We start from the raw sequence: 20440 nt of genomic DNA, 5'->3' as shown, positions 1-20440 counted from the left end.
GGGAGTTCAGATATCAGTGACCATCTCATGAGTAGATGAGGGCATGTGCGAATGGATGAATGGTCACACAAATAAGTAGCGTGTTCTAGCCTAGACTCTCCCAATATAAAGGCTATAGACTGGTGGCATCAAAATCACCTGGGGAAAATTTTTTAACTATAGATTCTTAGACCATACCTTTGGAGATTCTTATTCAGTAGACCTGGGGTTTTTGATTAATTGCTGCCAAACAACACTATGCACAGCTGAGTTTGAGGACCACGGCCCAAGACAACATGGAGAGTATTCCAGATGGAAGTTCTGGGCATCATATATGTGCCCAATATACTAAACCCTCCACCTATGTTTTTCATTTGACAGCAAACTTGAAGAATTGGTTCATTTCCTACAAGTCATGTATCCCAAACTCTGTCGGCACTGGCAAGTCGTCTGGATGATGGCCGCAGCAATGCTGGTCTTGACTGTTGTGCTGGGGCTCTATGGTTCCTATAACTCTTGTGTGGAGCAGGCCGACGGGCCCCTTGGGAAATCCACTTGCTCGGCAGCCCAAAGGGACTCATGGTGGAGCTCAGGACTCCAGCATGAGCAGCCTACAGAGCAGTAGGAAACCCGACACCTGGCCAGTGCCCTGCTCCAGCACACAGCCTGCTGCCCTTTCCCCAAGCATGATGTGTCAGGCCTGGGCACGGGCACACCACTGCTGCCGGCAGGGGAACAAGCAGGGGTTCTTTCACACTCGGCACCCCTATGGGAGCTATTCACACACAGTAACTGATGTTCTTGGAGGATCAACAAAAAGCATCAGTGGACAAAGAAGTGGCCTTCACCAGGGAACTCCGACGGAAGGGACAGTTGCCTGCGCCAGCTCAGATGGCTGGGGAGAAACAAAACACCTTCTTTATAGGCTACAGTGCGAAGCCCCCTCCCCCTCCCCATTTTCCTCTCTGCCATTGATCGGAAATCAGGAAGGATTGTGTCTAAAGGCTAACTCTGCCCCCAAGGATCAGACCTGGAATTTGGAGCCTCACATGAATATCTTCCCATTTCCCATCTCATTCTTACTGACTCTCCTTCAGCCTTCCCTTCTCCCCTTTGCAATCAGAGTTTCTCTTTACAGAAGTCAGAAAGGTTTATCAGAAAAACGTTTAGGCTGCTTTTTAGCTCAGTGCTTGAAATGAAGTGGGAAGATGTAAATGAACATATATTCCTCTGTACACATACATAGAGCGCACACACACACAGCACACGCATGCATGAAGCCACCTACCCTCCAAACGTGTGCTCTGGGTATGTGTTAAGGTTAAAGCCAACCCACAGATTTTCACTAGGTGTGGGGCAGCCACCAGGCACCTGTTCAGTGAGCTTTCTACGTGGGCTTAAGATGTTTGAGAAACACTGAAAACTCATGGCTTCCATGGCGAACTTGCTGGTCTCCATTTCCAGGGCTAATTCTGAGCTGCTGTAGAGCACAGTCTATCCCCTCTTTGTTCTCTCTGGTTGAGAGCAGTTAACCCGCCTCTCAGGGGGAAAGAGGAGACAATGCACTTTCAGCTTCGCTGTGCCCACATGCGAGTGTGCATCTCCACTGCAGTGTTCCAGTTTCAATGGCGTTTCCAACCAAAGTGTAGGTCTCAGAGCATTCCCATTGTTTAGCAGAAAACTGAGAGTGCGTCCCACCTCCAGCTGGACTTCTCACTCCACCTTGACAGCTGCCACCTGCCTTCTTGCCTCATCAGTTCTGGGGGGCACTGGTTTCTGTGTGGGTTTTATGGTGGTGGCTTTGCTGTTGTTTTTGTTTTGCTGTTGACATTTGTTTTTGTTTCTGACACTCGTATAGAACTTACTGTGAGCCAAACACTGTATTAGGTATTATATAGGGATTCATTCAATGAGTCCTCAAGAAAAAGAAAAAAACTGTGACTCTTCCCATTTTCAGATAAGGAAACTGAAGCACAAAACAAGCAAAGTAACTTGCCAAGGATACCCAGTTAGTAAATCATGGGGCTGGAAGTCACACCCAGCCAGGCTGGCCCCAGGGGCTGTGCTCTCAACCCCTGCACTAAATTGATTCTTCCAAAGGCCTCCTAACTGGACATCCTACATTCCAGTCCCACTCCCCTGAGTGGCCCTTCAGCCACTCCAAGCCATTTCTGGTTCCCAGACTAAATTGTTTTCTCTCACTAGTTTTTCTTCTGCCGCTCTCCTCTTTTCTTCTGGTCACTCCTCAGGACCAAGTGCAAAAATCATCCCCTCCATTACACCTTTAATGGCCTCCCTCCAACTCCCCACCATGCCCCACATAATAGGTCACACCCTTCTCTGTGCTTTCTGGCACTTTTTAAACATTTTCATTACTACTACTAATGACCATTACTATAGTGTATCAGAATAACTTATTTATGTGTCTGCCTTTCCTAGCATTTTTCCTCAAAGACAAGAACCATGTCTTACCCATTCTCTGGGTAAGTGCCTAGCATGGTGGCCGATGCTTGGGAGGGTATCATTAAATGTTGGTCAAAAGAACAAGTGAGCATTCAAGGGGGTGGAGAGCAGTCTGGGAACAGCCGACGTTTTGCATACTTCCCAACACCAGCATCATCACCACCAACAACTCAACGAAAAAAATAACACCTTTATTAGCCTCGACTTATTCCAGTATTTTTCAGTCTCCTCTGTGACCTGATTAGCAACAACATTTCCAAGCTCAAGGGCTAGGCTTGATGCAACCACTCCTTTCAGAAAGACCCACCTAGGTTAGGCCCCACTGTGAAAGCAGCCTGTTGTTCTAAGGGAGGCATCCTTTCCAGTGGCTAGAAAACCACTGTGAGAGAAGCCCAAGCCAGGGTTGACCAAGGATGTGCCATTAAGGTAAAGAGGTGCAGATCATGGCAGACGGACTTTGGCCGCATGGATGGATGGTTTGCCCTGCCTCTTCCAGGGCGACTGGATACACTGGAGGACGTTGAGGCCCTCAAAGCCAAAGACAGGATACAAATGGCGCTCCAGAGAGGCTGGCTGTGGGGCAGGACTCTAGGCTGGCAACATCCAGTCTCAGCCTCCCGTGAAGAAGGACGAGGCGGAGCTGGCCCATCACCCACTTGGTCACAGGGTTCCCACCTTTGCTTCCTGTTGAGACAAAGGCCAGGAGAGAAGCTGCAGTGAGCTCTTGACCCTCCAGCTGCTCCACAGAAAGGCCTGCAAGAATGCTTCCAGGCCAGGCCCTCAGCCAAACGACTCTGTGAGTAAAGGGAGGTTGAGGACGAGAAGGAACAAAAGAGTACCCACGTTTCCAAGGGCATTCCTGAAACAGGACTCCCGGTAAATTCTTCAAGAAAAGCAAAGATGACCTGAGGCAATTGGAACTGTTGCCAAAGCAGCAGTGAAATGGACAGAAACAGGCCCTGTATTTCCAACAGTGATATTGATCTGAAATAAAAGTTCCCTTCAAAATGCCTCTGAGGTCTGACATTTCTGCTTGGCCCTAGGACTCTCTGTATTGCTCCCTGTGTACAGCCTGGCCGCATAAGTGGAGAGGGAGATGCTGGATTTGTGTATCACTGGTTGTCAGCTCCTAACGTTGTTAAACCTCACACAGGTGTGCTAGCCTTGAAATATAGAGTGTCACATACCTGAGTTTGAAAATAAAAGCACATTTCCAAACCTTTGGCAGCAGCTGAATGCCTCCTCATTTTGTGGAGCTGGGCCACAACCTTGCCCAACCCTGAATTAGAATCTACTTTTGGATAACAGTGCCTCCCAGAAGTCCCCAGCCCTCGGGTCACTATGGGCTCCCTCCCAGGGGCTGGATCAGTTCCTCTCCTTCTCATCCTCATTCCTGATCCTAGTTTCCTGTATCTTCCTGGCCTACGTTTCTTTGTTTGTTTGTTTCTTGTTTTTTTGTTTTAATTCATACATTTTGCTGTGATAGAGACTGTTAAGTTTTCACCAGTCTGATTTCCACATCTAGATTTTATTTTTTTTTAAGATTTTTTCAATGTGGACCATTTTTAAAGTCTTTTGTTGAATTTGTTACAATATTGTTTCTGTTTCATGATTTGGTTTTTTGGCTACAAGGCACGTGGGATCCTAGCTCCCCGACCAGGGATCGAACCTGCACCCCCTGCATTGGAAGGTGAAGTCTTAACCGCTGGGCCACCAGGGAAGTCCCTAGTTATATTTTTTAGTCTTTTCTTGCAGCTAGGGGCAAGGGAATGCAGACCTTCCAGATCCAATTTCCTACATAGACTCTCCTGCCCAGTACTTTATATCCTCTATATTCCCCCTTCTGCCTGCCAAATTCAGAGCATGCATTTGAGGACCTGAGGCCCGAGAAGTTGGTGGGACCACCAGGTGGAAGCCAAGTCTTTGAATGGGCGCTCACAGAATTCAACTGTGACATGAGCAAGAAATAAAATTTTAGTATATTAAGCCACTGAAATTCAGGAATGTTTGTTATAGCCATTAGCCTACCCCAACTAATGCATACAGAACCAGAAACAGGGTACTTAAACAACAAATTTTCAAAATATGAGACCCTGGCTTATCAGTCAAGTGGCAGGAAACCAGAACACGGATATCAGGGACTAGAAATATGGTGACCTATGTTGTGAAGAAAACAAAAATATTTGGTAAAATCGTACCCAGGGTAACTTGAAAGACAGTCCATGGGCAGCCTATAGCTCTAGGAGAAGTGACTGGAAAGAATCAGAGCGTTGGAGTGTGTGAACCTTTATTGGCTGCCTTTTGAGAGGTATTGCAAGACAAAGAAGTACTTGGGAAAGAAATGGCTATTGGGAAACAGAAAGGAAAGAGGATATAGAGTTCTTAGATTGAGGCTTAGAAAACCTGACTCCTTCTAAACCCCAACCAGACTGAAAAGAGCTTGAGTGAAAAAGAAGCAATAAGACTTTTCAGCTGAATTAAGATCAGAGCAGCCCTATGGTAAAGGCCAGATTAAGAATATGGCCCTTTCATCTGTGGTTTCTAATGAACGCAGGGTAGCCACCACTAAATTAGAGAGGGGGCAGCATAGGGCTGAGGAAAAGAAATACATCTTGAGAATTGTGACTGGGAAAGGATTTGGGGTGTGATTATTGTACATGGAATCAAATGGAAGCAAATAGATCAGAAACCTAAGTTTGTGAGGGAATTGTATTTATTGTACAGAGATACAAGCCAGGACTAAAAACTCCTTTGATTGTTAAGTTAGAAAACAACTTTTGGGATCCTAAGCTTATATCAGCAAAAAGCAGATTGTACAAGCTGTGCTACCCCCAAGGAGCCCGTACTCCCTAATTCCCACCACAAATGTGGCCAAGGAAGATTCTATCCAATGAAGGTGGACATGGGACGTGAGAGTTTCTCCTAGAAAGCAGAATCATGATCTAATCAAAGGTAGGTAACTGTGGTTGGCAACATTTCTAAAATGCCTCCCCTCAAGATGTACCCCCTACCCCAAACCCTGGAACTTTTAAACGTGAGACATCACTCCTGTCATGTTACATGGTGTGGTTGACTTTCAGTAGGGAGACCCTTTCTGGTTCTTTTTGTCCCTTCCTGTCTTCCTTCCTTCTTCCTTTTTGTAATACTTTATCAAATGCTTGAAGGCTAACTGTCTTTCAGGTGTGACGCTAGCTTTAAGGATAATGACGAAGAGAGCACAATTGCTGCCTTCCTGTCTCTCTGGCTCCATGGTGATAGAGGAGTCATGTATATTTCTGAGGTCCCCATAGCCTAGGTCTTGTGCTCACCCAAGTAGTGAGGTCTAAGCTACAGCTATTTAAGGGATATTCCCCTGGTCCCTTAGAAGCTCTCTATGTTTGTGCAGAGCAGATTCTCCTCTCATTATTGCTGTCTTCCACACCAATATCTAACTTTATGACCAATAACTTTTGTATGGGAAAGAACTAGTTATCCATACACTATTCCTATAAATGACATTCCTTTTGGAGAAAACTAATAACCCTTTGCCCAAGGCATTACTCTCAAGCCAGAATTCCATAATTGCCATGGAAGATAAACCACTGAAACTCTAGCAGGGGAAACAGAGAGTGCAGACGGCTTGTGCACAGTGCAGATAAATCTCACATTCATCAAACAAAAAAGAGGAAGTCTAAACTGAATTTTCACCTACCAGAATATGAGAAGTTATCAAAGAGAGAGTTATTATATAAAGGACCCCTGTGGTGACCACTATTGTAAAGTATTAAATGACTGATTTTGTAAATTGGCCCCCTAGTCATGTTTTGCATGAATTTTAAAGTGTCTGGTTTCTTTGAAGCAGGAATCACCTGTAGTGGGCTAGAAATTTCAAACATATAAAGAAATCCTGAAGGGAAGCATGAGGACTCTGTCCTTGGTATTTAAATAATCATTCATTTTCATGAGCCTCAGCCTCATTCCCCCACAGATCACAAGGATATGCAGTCGGAAATAAAAAAAAAAAAAACCACTGATAGTGGGAGGAAAGGCAGCACAATCCATGCTCAGTTTCCTTTAGAGACAGAGGCATTCCTAAGAGTATATAAATGAGCGGGCTCCACGGTCAACAACGAACCTGTAAGAACCGAGCTGGTGGGGGAGGGAGGTGGTGGCAGGGAATATGGGAATTGGGGAAACCTTCAGCAGTTCACCCTGTGCTATCTGCCTTCCTCGTTTGTGTGTTTTCTGAGTCAGCATTAGCTAAATTTTCCAGAAAGCCATCCACAAAGTACAGCCTGGGCATTCAAGGGACGTCACTCATTTCCCCTAGTGACCTTGACAAGTCAGAAGCTTGAAAGCAGGGAAATCCGGATGTCTCAGTTATGAAGTGGAGCCGTGTGGGCCCCCACTTACTTCCAGAAGTCTCCATCCAGACTGGTGATCGTCTGCCTCTGATACTGCTGGTGCCCATCTGAGGTGCTCCTCTGGCTCTGAAGGGGCTGGCGCAATGGCCAAGTACTTCAGCCTGGTGTTGCTTCTTGCCTCCATCTGGACCACGAGGCTCCTGGTCCAAGGCTCTCTCCGCACAGAAGGTAGGTTTCTTACCAGATTGCCAACCTGAGGCAAGGCAAGATCTTGCAGATTGTCCTAAGACTACTAAGTTCTTGACTGAATTTCTGGGGTGGGATGGCGCTCAGTGTCGACAGAAGATCTCATTGGTAGTATTGCTCTGCCAGAAATGTTTTCACCGTGTTGTCAACTTCACCAAAGTGATTCTCATTTACCTTTATGTTATCTTGACTTTTATTTTTGGTTATGGGATATTTTTAATGAGAATATTTTGAAACAAAGCATTGAGGAGAAATCACTTGTTTTAAAAAGTGTTTCATGGAAGAAGCAAAGCGTGATTGTGAAAAATTTTAAGCAATCACCTAGCCTGGGGAAAATGGTTAACTTTCACAGAATATTGGCCTGTTTTATATTTTTGGAAGTGTCAGTATCATTATTTTTAATTTTACTATACTATCATGGAATGCTTATGTTTTTAATATGCAGTAAATAGCAAATTAACTGAAAAAAATCTGTGAAAATGTAGGTTTGAAAATTAGTCATCAGCTCCCTACCAAAGGAATGACTTGAAATGATTCCTGGGCTTTGGAGCTGCCTAAATGGTAACCTCATTCTGCACTGTAGGCAAAACAAAATTGTAACCACAAATCACTCATTGCAGCTCTGGGCAAATGAAAATATGAGCACTTTAAAAGGAAAATTATGTGTTCCTCTGTTGAAAGATGCCCTGAGGTGTAAAATATGTCCGGAACAGGCATCCAGAGTTGATTCCGATATTGTCATACTCCATTTTATGAGGGAGGTTAGAGTTAATATGGTTGATTTTTTTTTCAAATACCAGAACTGTTACTTTCAAATAAGTTTGGCCCTCTTTGACATCTCCCTGGGGAGACTATTCACTTTTCCCCAAAAATACTGCCATTAATCCTCAAACTATTATGGAAATTGTTCTTTGACATTGACTCAGCACAGTCTTTGGACCATCCTCAATAATGGCAAAATTTTCCTAAGGGAATTGAAATTTTGGAAACAACTGAAAGTTATACAGAGCCATGATTAGGGAAAAGGTGGTTGATGAAGGTGGATGGATGAGGATGGGCGCTAGTATTTTTGAGGGCCTATTTTTATGTACTATATATAGTATATAAAATATATATAAGAAATATATACATATATTTCTTAAGAAGACACTTTATAGATGAAGGAACAGGCTCAGTGAGGCCAAGCAACTTGCCTAATGTCATGAGGGCAGTAAATAATATAGCTTGGGTTTGAATTCAGCTCTGATTCCTAGGTATATACTGTTTCTACTATGCTTGTTGTTTCCTAAGAATGCTTGAGGAAGGGGTTACTCAAATATCACTTGGATTCCAGCTCCCTGTTTTTGCCCTTAAATAGGAAAGCATAAAATCTATGAATATTTGTTGACTGTCTACTGTGGACCCAGCCTCCACTAGGTACAAGTTATATAATTTTAAAATTCTGACAAAAATTCTGTAAAGAATATATAATTATCCCCCTTTTACAGCTGAGAATGCTAACTTGCCCAAGGTCCCACAGCCAATTAACAATAGAAGACATATTCAAAGCTAGGTCTATTGCCAAGAATAGGTCTATCATTACTCATAACAATAATATTTAGAGTAAAAATGATGTATGATGAGAGTATCAAGACCACATTACAGTGTAATTAATATACCTTCTCTACAGGTATTCCCAAAGAAGCAGCCGTAAACAAGCTTATGAGTGAAATGGGCCAAATTCCAGGACAAATGGTGTATTCCGAGAGTTCAGCTCTAGTGGTGTGTGTGTGTATATGTGTGTTTGTGTGTGTGTTCATCTTCCCCCCCCACATTGCACAGTGGGAAGCAGAACAGCGTCCTAGTTAAGAACTGAGGTTTTAGTATCAATCATAATCGGGTTTGTGCCCCCAAACTGCCACCTAGTTGCTGTATATCCTTGGGCTCAGGAAAGTTACTTAATCTCCCTGAACCTCAATTTTCTGTCAAAAGAGACAGGGTTTGGCACAGAGTGGCATCTACAGGTGATACAAGTTAGAATTAACATTGACATTAGTATTAATATCAGTGTTGGTGTAGGTATTAGTGTTAGTGCACACAGTCATAAGAGGCTGTTCTGTCACAAACGCTCATATTGGGTGTTGGCTCTCTGGTCTCTCTTTTGGTGAGAGCAGGGTCTGGAAGCAAACAAGGCTATCCACAAATACCATACATTTCCCTCCCCCCAGCCCCCTGCTCCACAGCAAGGTCACATGGGGGACTTAGAAATGCTCCTTCCATGTTTGCAAGAAGAAACTTCCTTTAATTTTAGATACCACCTTAGGCAGTGGTCAAAGCATTTGACAGTGCACAGATCTGTGTTCAAGCAATTACGTGGGAGATTGAAATGCCCTTTTATGGACTTTTGTGGATGAAGCCCAATTGGAACAAAGTACCAAAATGCAACGCAACTTTGCAATTTCATACAGGTCTATAAATCCCAGAACCCAGAGAGAAGGGATCAAAAGAATTCTCAGATTTGTTAGATTTTGAGTAAGATATTATTTACATCTTAACTCTTTAACTGCCTCAGCTTCCCTAGGGAGATCAGTCATTAGCAGACTAAAACCAAAGTGCTTTGAAGGTAACATAATGATACTATGTTATGATTTATTGAGTGCCTACAAGTGGCAGGCACTATGCTAAGCATTTTTATTTGAATTAACTCATTTAACTTTCACCACCCTATGCAATAGATACTGTTATTCTTTCAACTTTCTAAATATGGAAACTGAGGCTCCAAGAGATGAAGTAACCAGCCTAAATTCACAAAGCCAGCAAGCGACACAGGCTAGACTCAAATCCAGGTCTGACTTTAAAAGTCTACTTCCTTTATTTAGTTTCCCTGCCATGCAAGTTTTACTATCTGACTCCTCTAGGAACTTCTGAGTAAGCCTGCCCCCCAATGGTCAGAGAAGGTTCACTTTCTATTATACCAAGTGCAACATTTTTCAGCCCATCTCAGAAATAGTGCTGTCCCCAACAGACATTGGAGTATTGTTCACTATTCTGTTAACCAGAGCCCTGGATTCTATCTTTCTCAAAGTCTCAGACCCTTCATTTTATAGACTCCATAAAGGTTTGCAGAAGCTGCATCCCCTAGACTGCAGCCCAGGAACTGGTAGCCAAAGCCTCCACGTAATGAACGAGGAACCTGAGTGCAGTGAGGGACGATGGACTCGGACCTGGTGAGAGGTACAGCATGGATCCGGGCAAGCACCTTCCTAACCCAGCAGGATGTCCTTGTGGAAAATGTCTGGTCTGTGTCCTATTATTTCTAAACCTCAATCCCAGCTGCTGCGTTGAGGCAATGATGCTCTACTAGGAAGGAGAGCCTGAGGGCTAGGGGCAAGGACAGCAGTACATTGAGGGCCTATGTGATTCCTTTGCAGAGCTTTCCATCTCAGGACCATGCAGAATCATGGGGGTCACTCTTGTGAACAAAAGGACACACCCGCAGCTGAATTTCACAGAAGCCCAGGAGGCCTGTAGGCTCGTAGGACTAACTCTGGCCAGCAAAGAGCAGGTTGAAGCAGCATGGAAATCTGGCTTTGAGACCTGCAGGTGAGAAACGGCTGGATTCACAAACACTGTGGGAGCTCTTTTGGCTCTGTGCTCTTGTTCAGCAACAGAGATCAATGCATCCACTCAGGTCATGTGTATTCTGTTACAGCTATGGATGGGTTAAAAATCAGTTCGTGGTCATCCCTCGGATTATCCAGAACCCCAAGTGTGGGAAGAACGGAGTGGGCGTCCTGATTTGGAGAAGTTCACTCAACCAGCGGCACAGGGCCTATTGTCACAACTCATCTGGTGAGTCAGATCTGCAGCCTCTCCACGTGGCATGTTTTGTCTGGATTTCAATAGCTCTATAACCATTCTGAGAAGAGTAACCCTGAGCAGTAGCAGAAGCAATCATGGTGATGGCCACTGAATCCTCCCAAGACTGCCTCTTTGACCAGGGTAGAGGTGTCCCTCTCAGAGCAAAAAGTTAGAGAAAATATGACAGATTGGCAACATAGAGAGAGGGCATCCCTGTAGGCTCCATTACCCACCCCGCCTTCATCCTACAAGTTAAACAGGACGAAGGGAGGGAAACATCCACTATGGACAAAGCAAGGTACTAAGTTATCTCGCTGAACCTTGACAATCTCCATAGGAGGTGTGCTTTATCATCCCTACTTTGCAGAGGACATAAGTACGTTCGTCTAAGGTCTCCTTACTATGAAGATTCACACATAGATCTAACTCTTTCCTTTATCCCACATTCCTTTACAGGAGTGGAAATTCAGATGCTATATTAGATGTTTTTAAGAACAAGACCCAATTTTCATTTTATGAAGGAAGGAATTAAAGATAGAAAATAGAACTGATTTGCTCACAGTCATCCCTTTAACCTTCTTGGGAGACCTTGGAGGCCTTAGCCCAAGTGCTTTACCTAAGTAACTTCTCAGAAAGTTTTTCTTTGACTAAACACTTGTTCTCACTTTATCATAAGAACCTCTGTCTGATTTATTACTCTTCACACACACTCATAAATCTGACCTTCTAAAGGTCAGATGGGTCAGTGGTCATTCTCTAAGATCCGAGAGATAAAACTGCACCCGCAGTGTTCTGTTGCCCAAAGGCAGCATGAGGTCCAAGAGGTTCTGTGAACCAGGGAGCCTTGGCCCAGGAAGGGCCGTGAAAGAGACTTCGTCCACTTCGCTCACTTCATGGATGAAACGACTGTAGCTCAGAATGGAGGTTTGCCTTATTCAAAGTCTTACAGTCAGCTAGAGGCCGAGTGAAGACTGGAACATAAGCTTCTTCCCATATTTTTTTCACCATCCTCCTCCCCTTGCCTCTGCCGCCTATCACTTTTGACTGCGGAATTGGTGGTTGGCATGCTTGCTCATCTGACGGCTAGTCCATGCCGGTCAAATGGCCTGGCCTTTTAACTTCCTGGCCTTCCTGCCAGCTGTCAGTGCAATGATAGGACACCCAGCCCTATGGACTAAATGAAAAGGAGTCAGGGGAGATGACTTGGATTTCATGCTTCCTCGTGGTTTCATTTCACTTGTATTTCCATTCCCTGCGCTTCCTATATACTTAAAGTTAGGTGTAGATTCATGTTCGCTAGGTTTGGCAAAAATACTGGATAGATGATATTGTGTACTTTAGATCATATCCCAACAAAGGGCCCTTCATGTAAGTATGTCCCCCTATTACATGCTAACTTTGATCATTTGAATAAGACGGTGACTGCCAGACCTCTCTAATGAACTCAGATGTGTTTCCCCCTTTGCAATGAGGAGGTAACCTATAGTGTGACATATTGGCACCATGTAAATAGTCTGACCCCCCAATCGTCTTTTACCTGATAGTTCAAGCAGACATTGATGATCCTAGCTGGAATCAATTATTATATGCAGGACTGCAAAATGGTAATTTTCTACATCTATTCTTCCTTCTACATTTGTTAGCTGGCATTCTTTGATAAAGAAGAATCTCTCTCTCTCTCTGTCTCTCTGTCTCTCTCTCTCTCTCACACACACATACACACACACACACACACGCACACACACACACACACATGTCCTCCCTCCCCTTTATACTACCATGGACATGTAGCATTTTACTTACTCTGTGTTCAATATGTTATAATCAATTTTACAATTATTATTCTTTTTGATGCTCAAATTGTCCGAAATTTGGCGAGTGGGAGCCCCTTCTAGTTGACTTTTGTTTTCATCCCATTAGTATTTGAGCAAGTCATTGCTTTCTGGCATGATAACATGTCCCAGGCTCACTTTGTACTTTCTTTATCCCACACATGGAATCAGCCATTTATTTCTCCAAGGGGCCTTGGTTCTTTTTAGTAGAGAATGTTGATTCGAAACCAAGATCTGCATGCAAGTTGTTCTCATTACTACTCTCATTTTCAATGCTTCTCAGTCCTTTTTAGTGGGCAGCTAGGAAAAAATATACATATATATATTGCACTTGCATTGATATTTCCAACCCAACAGTTCAAGTTTTTTCTTTGTTTACTTTGTTCTATACTTGCATGTTTTTTCTCTTATATGGAAAATTCTTGTTCCCAATAAATCATGTATTTTCTTATCCTACAATAATTTCAAAATTATAAAAACAGCATTATTAGGAATAATAAACCTACTGAATGGAATTTGCAATTCCTTTGCATTTCTTTTAGTCCTCAGAAGACATCCCTCTAAGGATGTACTGTCAGAGAATTGTGTACAAAAGTGACTTGAGAAAATTTGCTACCCTGTGTGGTTATGTTATCATTTTGAAATAAATCAGGTTCACCTGCTTCTGTTTGCCATCTTTGTGAGGAACAGAGTTACCCTAGCCCTCATCGTCACGCTAACCTAGACTTACCCTATGCTTCTTTGTTTTTGTAACTTTCTTTTTTATTGCTATCTTGTGAGCTCTGAGGATCCCAGTAACCCTAAACCTGACCCCAAACCTTATCCTAATTGTCTTTCTTACTGCTATCTTTGTGAGCTTTGGGAATCAGACCAAAGTGTTTCTAATGCTCGGCGTGCACCACCTGTTTCATGTTGTTCCCTCTGCCACAATGCCCGTCCTCTTCATCACCTGGCTAACTTGTATTCTTTATTCAAGTCTCAAGTACCGTCTTCTTCAGGCAGCCTTTCTATACCACTGACTCCTATCTTTCCTCTTGGACACCAACCACACTGTGTTTAATATCTATCAAAGCATTCGGCACATTCTAGAGAAATTATATTTGTAGTTTGGAGGGAAGGAGAGCCAGGTCCTAACGCTTCCAGGTGAGACACATTGTGCCCCCGACCTGTAAGGGACCACGGGATCAGATTGCCGTTGCTCCCTCACACGGCGGCCTTCCTGGCTACACTTAATGAACAGAGAGGCAAAGGAAACTAATTCTTACAGATATTACAGATTATGCCATAGATTCTGCTAGGCCCTACACATGTACTGTCTCATTAATCCTCAGTGAAATGATACAAGTGTACCACTTCCACTTTCCAAGAGAAGTAGCTGATGCTTAGAGGGTGATTTGCTGTGGCAACAGTCAGTAAGGGACAGAGCCAGGATTTACACCTTGGGCCTTGCCACTTCCACGTCACCTGGTGATGACCACACGTCAGTAATATACCAGGCCCAGGGTGGGTCCTTCACATGAGTATTTTTTTAAAGTTCCCCAGATGATTCTAACCTGCAGCCAGAGTTGAGAACCACTTTTCTCTAGAAGATCTCTAAGATATAAGTTTTAGAATTCCAGACAGTTCCGCGTTCTCCCATTTCTGTGCAATTGCAATAGTCTCCTTCTTGGCTCCTGGTTGCCCTTTCTCCCATCTCTATTTCATCCTCCACACACCTCCTCTGATGATTACGTCCCTCCTCTTCTGCACAGCCTTGGGTGGCTTCCTATCAGAGAATCTGATGTGAACTATGAAGACTTGTGCACATAAAACTGGGCACATATGAGAACTTCTGTATATCAGTTGGAAGGTCTGCTGCCCCCAGTTGAAAATTCCTTCTCCTACAGAATAAATTCCAAATTCTTTACCGTGGCAGTTATGACTCTTGATATACTGGCTCCGACCTATCTTCCCAGTCTCATCTCCTACTTGCAGTTTTTCCTGCTCCCCATCATGCATACACCCTACACACCAGCCACATTGTGCTCCTTGTCATTTTCTGACATACCTACACTTTCAAACTTCTGGATTCTTGGGTCACGCTGTTCTTATTGACTGGGATATCCTATTCCCTCTTCCATACTAGACGACCTGGAGCTCTATTCCAGCCATACCAGCCTTCTAGTCATCAAACATGCTGAGATTATTCAAATTCAGGCTCTTGAACTTCCTGTTCTCTTTACTTGGAATGCTTTTGCCCTAGATCTTCAATGACTTGCTACTTTTCATCATTCAGGTTTCAGCTTAAGTATCACCTCCCCAAAGAGACTTACTCTTATCACCTTATCCAAAGTATCTGTCCCCATTCCTGCCCCTTCCAGTTTGATCCTTATCCTGTTTAATTATCTTCTCAACATTTATCATCCTCTGAAATTTCTGGCTTTTTTTTTTTTATTATTATCTCTATCCTTCTTTCCAATAACACATAAGCCCTTACGAGCAAGGACTTGGTCTTATTTGCACCACATCCCTAGCATCTAGCACAGCACCTGGCACAGAGTTGGACCTCAATAACTATTTGTTGAATGAGCGCATTAACCCTCCACATCCTGCTTATGCCATCTCCTTTGTGAATTCCCAGTTATTGCCCCCTAGCCTCATCAAAATACTTCTGTCCTCTTGGAAACAGGAATCATCCCTTATTTGTCTCTGTATTCTCAGTTCCCAGCACAGTATATCGTGTTCAGTATACTTTTCCCCTGATATTAAAAAAAAATGTTCATTTTTTTGAAGGAAGTATACAGCACCTGCTTAAGAACGGGAAACGTAGCTAAAACTCCAGTGCGGCATTGGTGGTATAGTGGTGAGCATAGCTGCCTTCCAAAGTCTAGGGCAGAGGTCAAGGGTGATGCCTATTTGAATAGAGGTCTTTTCAAAATGAAATGAATAGTATAAAATATTGACTGAATGCATGTGGGGTCAAAATGTTTTATCATGTTTACCATGGCCTTGGTTGGTAACTTTTACTTAATTTTCAAAAATAATAGAATAACTTCTTCTTCATGGCTAACATTCCAGCTGATGCTACCCACTATCACAAATAACTAGAGATTTAAAAGAGATGCAAATGCATATTGTAATATATTGCATGGCTCTGCCATTTACTGGCTATGTGATTTTAGGCAAGTTATTCAATTTCTCTGAATTTCAGTTTCTTCCTGTATAAATGAGGGTTTTATAAAATTGTTTAAGGAAGTGCCACGGTTGACTCAGAGCAAGATGTTCAACAAATATTAGTTTCCTCTCTACCACATTCAACAGATTGGAGAGCAAACCTACATCCCTCCCATCTCCCACCTCCTTAAAAAAAATTTTTTTTTTAATGAGCACAGAGGAATCTGGTTTTAGTAGATCTCTGTCCTCAAGTGGTGTCATGTGTGTATATTTGGTCTCCCCATCGACTCCTTTCTTCATTTCACTTTTCCTTCCTTCCTTTAGACATCAAGTATTGAGCATGTACTATGTGCCCGCCACATTGCACATACCATGATGACCAAGACAGACAGGAATCCTGCTTCCAGGGAGCTCACAGGCCAGTGGGGAGCAGTGTAGTGAGAATCATGATAAGGGAGGTACAAGGAGGTACAAGAATGTATGTCTAGGGATCCAATCTGGTCTTCAAGTCTGCCTAAGAAAGAGATATTCAGTCTGAGACCTGAGGGACAAGGAGGAGTTAATAAAGAGGGGCAAAGAGTCTTACAAGTGAAGAAAGCATTCAGGTCAAAGTTTTGGATGTTAGAGAAAGCATATCAAAGAACTGAAGGAATTCTAGCATGGCGGGGGAACGAGAGAAAGACCGATCAGGTGAGGCTGGCCGTGTCAGCAGGGGCCAGATCATGGAAGGCCTTATAGGCTGTGCAGTACAGGCAGTCAGGGAAGGATTCTAAAGGAGGAAGTGATATGATTATCTTTACATTTTTGTAAGACCATTCCAGCTGCAGTATAAAGAGATCAGAGGAGAGTAAGACTAGAGACAGGCAGACCCATTAGGAGGCTATTGCAATACTTCTTTCTTATTTCACTTTTCCCTCCCCGGACAGATACCTGGGTTAACTCATGCTTTCCAGAAATTATCACCACCGATGATCCCATATTCAACACGGAAACTGCAACATACACAACAGAAATGATTGTCAGTGAGAGTACACACTCAGCGTTGTCTACTGATGGACCTGAGTCTATTACACCCACTGTGGCTCCTGCTCTGGCTTCCACTTCTATTCCACGGAAAAGAAAATTAATTTGTATAACGGAAGCTTTTATGGAAACGAGCACCATATCTACAGAAACTGAATCGTATATTGAAAATAAAGCGGCATTCAAGAATGAACCTGTTGGGTTTGGAGGTAAAAACTTTCTGTCTGCATTATGTGTATGTGTTTGAATGTGTGTGTGTGTGTGTGTGTGTGTGTGTGTGTGTGTGTGTGTGTGTGTGTGTGTGTGTGTGTAGCAGACAATACATAGAAACTAGCCTGTATCCAGATTGGGCACTCAGGACCTGACAAATACAAATAAAAGCTTAATGCAAATTCAAATTTCATAAAGTCCTAGAACTTGAGGTCTCTAAAGAACCTTAATGATTAAACTAAAAATCATGAGTCTAAAATAGCTTCACTTTTAAAACGCAAAGACTTTTCAGAATAAATTACTATCTATTCATATGCAGAAGTTTTTAAAGTACATATACACACCTTAAATGCCTATGATTAGCAAGTTAGTTTTCCTATTTAAAGGGTCTTACACTTGATTTGCTCCAAACTTGTCACCTCAAGGCCACAGAGAGGAAATGGACTCTGTCATATTGCAACTTATAGAGTAGGGAGAGCATGAGGCAAGGCCAAGGATTCTATAGGCAGGAAGCAAAGAAGCTCATGTGGGCCCAACGCCGTAAGTGGCCCCTGTGTGGTCACAGAGAAGGCTCTTCTGCTCTGTGGTCTCCATCACGTGTAAGGATGAGTCATTAGAAGAGCGGTGCACAGTAATGTCTACATGGAGGAACAAGGCGCGGTCTCTGTCTCCCCCAGGTGTTCCCACGACCCTGCTGGTGCTTGCACTCCTCTTCTTTGCTGCTGCAGCTGGCCTCGCGGTTTGCTACATCAAAAGGTGGGATTGTTGGCACATGGTTAGTCTCGTCATCTTTGTCACATCCATATCTTGTGTTTATCCAGGGTTTTTATCGACATTTCCTTCATCCAGATGGAGATGGTAATCCTCTTATACTGTAAATGTTTTCCCTCACCTCACCTGTCCTCCCTACTGCCCAACCTTTCCTTTATTTCATCACTTGTATGTTATCCGGCCTTTAGATATAGGTCAATGGCTGTCCCTTTGAATATCAAGAAATAAAAAGAAAAGATTGACATCTAGGGAAAAATGGGTATGCTTTATTTGATTTTCAATTCTTTGTTTTTGATGAGAGGGTGTTAAGGCCAGCCTAAAGTTTTGCCTGCAAACTTACCGTCCTATCTAAATGAATCCATCCAGGTGGGGATGGGTTAAAGTATTTGAGGGTGCATGTGTTAGCATCTCTCTGAAATAAAAGTACCCAGTGTACTATGCCAATATGGGCCATCACAAAACATTATCTGTTGTTCTATGTGTTACGTAGAAGGCTCTCACTTTAATTTTGTGTTTATGCCTACAGGTATGTGAAGGCCTTCCCTTTTACAAACAAGAACCAGCAGAAGGAAATGATAGAAACTAAAGTAGTGAAGGAGGAGAAGGCCGATGATAGCAACCCTAATGAGGAATCAAAGAAAATGGATAAAAAACCCGAGGAGCCCAAGAGTCAACCCAAAACCACAGTGCGATGCCTGGAAGCTGAAGTTTAGATGGAAGCTGAAAGAAATAAGAGGACACACCTGAGGTTGTTTTCCTTCCTGATACACATCCTGGTCCCAGATGGGGAGCCTATAAAAGGTCCAAAGAACCAAACAAGCAAGTCTACCCTTGGTCCCTAACTAGAGTCAGCTCAGGGCTACCTTTGGACTCTGGAGTTCACCAAAGGGAATTCCCTTTTCCTTATTGCAATCCTTTCTGGATCCTACCCTCCTACCTCCAAAGCTTCCCACAACCTTTCTAGCCTGGTTATGTGCTAATAATATCCCAGTGGGAGAAAGGAGCTTGTGCAAAGCACCTGGACCTCAAACAGCTAATCAGAACCTGTTTGTCAAGAGGCCTTTAGGCTACCTGAGAATAGGTGAGCTGAGAGCCAAGAAACCATTGAGATCAAGGCTTTGTCTATTGATTGACTCTACAGCCCAGATCCTTTCTTCAGCTCTGGAAAGGAAACACTTATACCATCTGGCATGTCCTTCTGAGCCAGGCAAGAGAAAAAGAAGGAAGGAAAAGTTTAGCAACTGAAGGACATGGAGATTCCCGTGACTTGAGACCTAATCTCTGTAAAACCAAAATAAATAGAGAAAAAGGATAAGGCTGAGGATATTAACAGCATTTGTCAGTAGGGACTGTAAATACAGACAGGGTCAAAGTGTTCATCTCTGAATAATTCTAGTTGGAATCACTTTTTAGAACTTATACACACTTACTTTTCTCTCTCTCTCCTGCTGCTGCTATTTTCTCTAGAAGAACATACTTTCTAGGGAAAAGAAAGTATATTCTTTTCTCACCCCCCAAAAAAAAATCTCTTAAAAATTTCTATTTTTATCAAATTATAGAAATTATTACTGAATAAAATTACTGTGTTAAAAAGCAGTAAAATTTAATAAACATTTGCTGAATGCCTACTATATGTCAGGTACTGTGCAAGTTATTACATTCTATAATTGAAGATTATTAATAAAAAATTGCATATAGTAGAATGTATGAAGCTAATTTTTTTCAGTGTTGATATCCCCAGCTTTCCACTTCCAAAACCAATTTTTTTTTTGCTGAGACTAATCTACTCATTATTTTCTCGTGACTATGGCAACAATTATAGCCTTAATTTATTATTAACATACCTAAAAAGTACATCATTACCTCTATACACCAAAGTACATTTTTTAGATGTCATTACCAAATGTATCACTAGCTCTCCTTTTTCCAGCAAAAGGAGTCTGAGAGGTGCAGAAATATTTGTGCTGAAAAAATAAAAGCATTTAGAAAATTCCTTTGCTCTCTTATTTACATAGATGCATTATACCTTTCATGCAAAATTGAAGTGATCTGTTGTTCGCAAAAGTAAGAGAGACAATATTGGTAGCTGAAATACATTTGTAAAGCCAAGAGTATATATATCACTATGTGAGGCTCTTCTTGCTTCAGATGGTCTTATTTTAAGTAGGTCAAGTATACACACATAAATTAGTCCTTTACTTTGGATTCAGGTTCTACATTCCAATCTGTTCCAGAGTTCACAGGAAGCTGGAGATTCAGATAGCTCCTTTGTCCTGTTTCTCTAACTTTCTCTCCCCCTCTCTCTAGTCTTTCTCTCTGAGATTGCTAATATCTTCTTCCCCTCACCAGTAACCCCACAATTCCATGATCCTTTCAACTCAGAGGCCATAACCTGTTGGCATAGTCTTTTATGGTTGTCCCACAAATATTAAAATTTGGCTTAATTGCCAAGAATTAAACATCAAGAGAATTCATATATTTGTATTTCCGTTCCCTTGAAAACTGGCAAGATCTGGAACTAAAGAACCCATATTCCCTCATAGCCATAATTACTAATACTGAGCAGTGGCTGCCCCCTTT

The 20440-nt window shown here is 42.7% G+C and overlaps 2 protein-coding genes across 3 annotated transcripts in view; both read left to right on the top strand.

The window, feature by feature from the left end:
- The window catches only part of IRAG1 (inositol 1,4,5-triphosphate receptor associated 1), a 119571-nt gene extending 115899 nt beyond the window's left edge, over positions 1-3672 (top strand). For both annotated transcript variants that reach the window (XM_060018489.1, XM_060018488.1), the window contains one exon: positions 361-3672. In XM_060018489.1, the coding sequence (XP_059874472.1) occupies positions 361-604 (244 nt within the window). In that variant the 3' untranslated portion in view covers positions 605-3672. The remainder of the gene's footprint in view (positions 1-360) is intronic.
- A 2839-nt stretch (positions 3673-6511) lies between these two features.
- On the top strand, positions 6512-19852 carry LYVE1 (lymphatic vessel endothelial hyaluronan receptor 1). Its single transcript, XM_060018490.1, has 6 exons — positions 6512-7013; positions 10442-10613; positions 10723-10862; positions 16783-17088; positions 17767-17845; positions 18387-19852. Exons 1-6 carry the CDS (start codon positions 6929-6931, stop codon positions 18571-18573), a joined length of 969 nt encoding a protein of 322 aa, XP_059874473.1. The 5' UTR covers positions 6512-6928; the 3' UTR covers positions 18574-19852.
- The last annotated feature ends 588 nt before the right edge of the window (positions 19853-20440 follow it).

The sequence above is a fragment of the Delphinus delphis genome, chromosome 8 (assembly GCF_949987515.2).
Source record: "Delphinus delphis chromosome 8, mDelDel1.2, whole genome shotgun sequence".
Lineage (NCBI taxonomy): Eukaryota > Metazoa > Chordata > Mammalia > Artiodactyla > Delphinidae > Delphinus > Delphinus delphis.
Note: the sequence above shows the minus strand (reverse complement) of the source record. Positions and strands in the feature narration are given on the sequence as shown.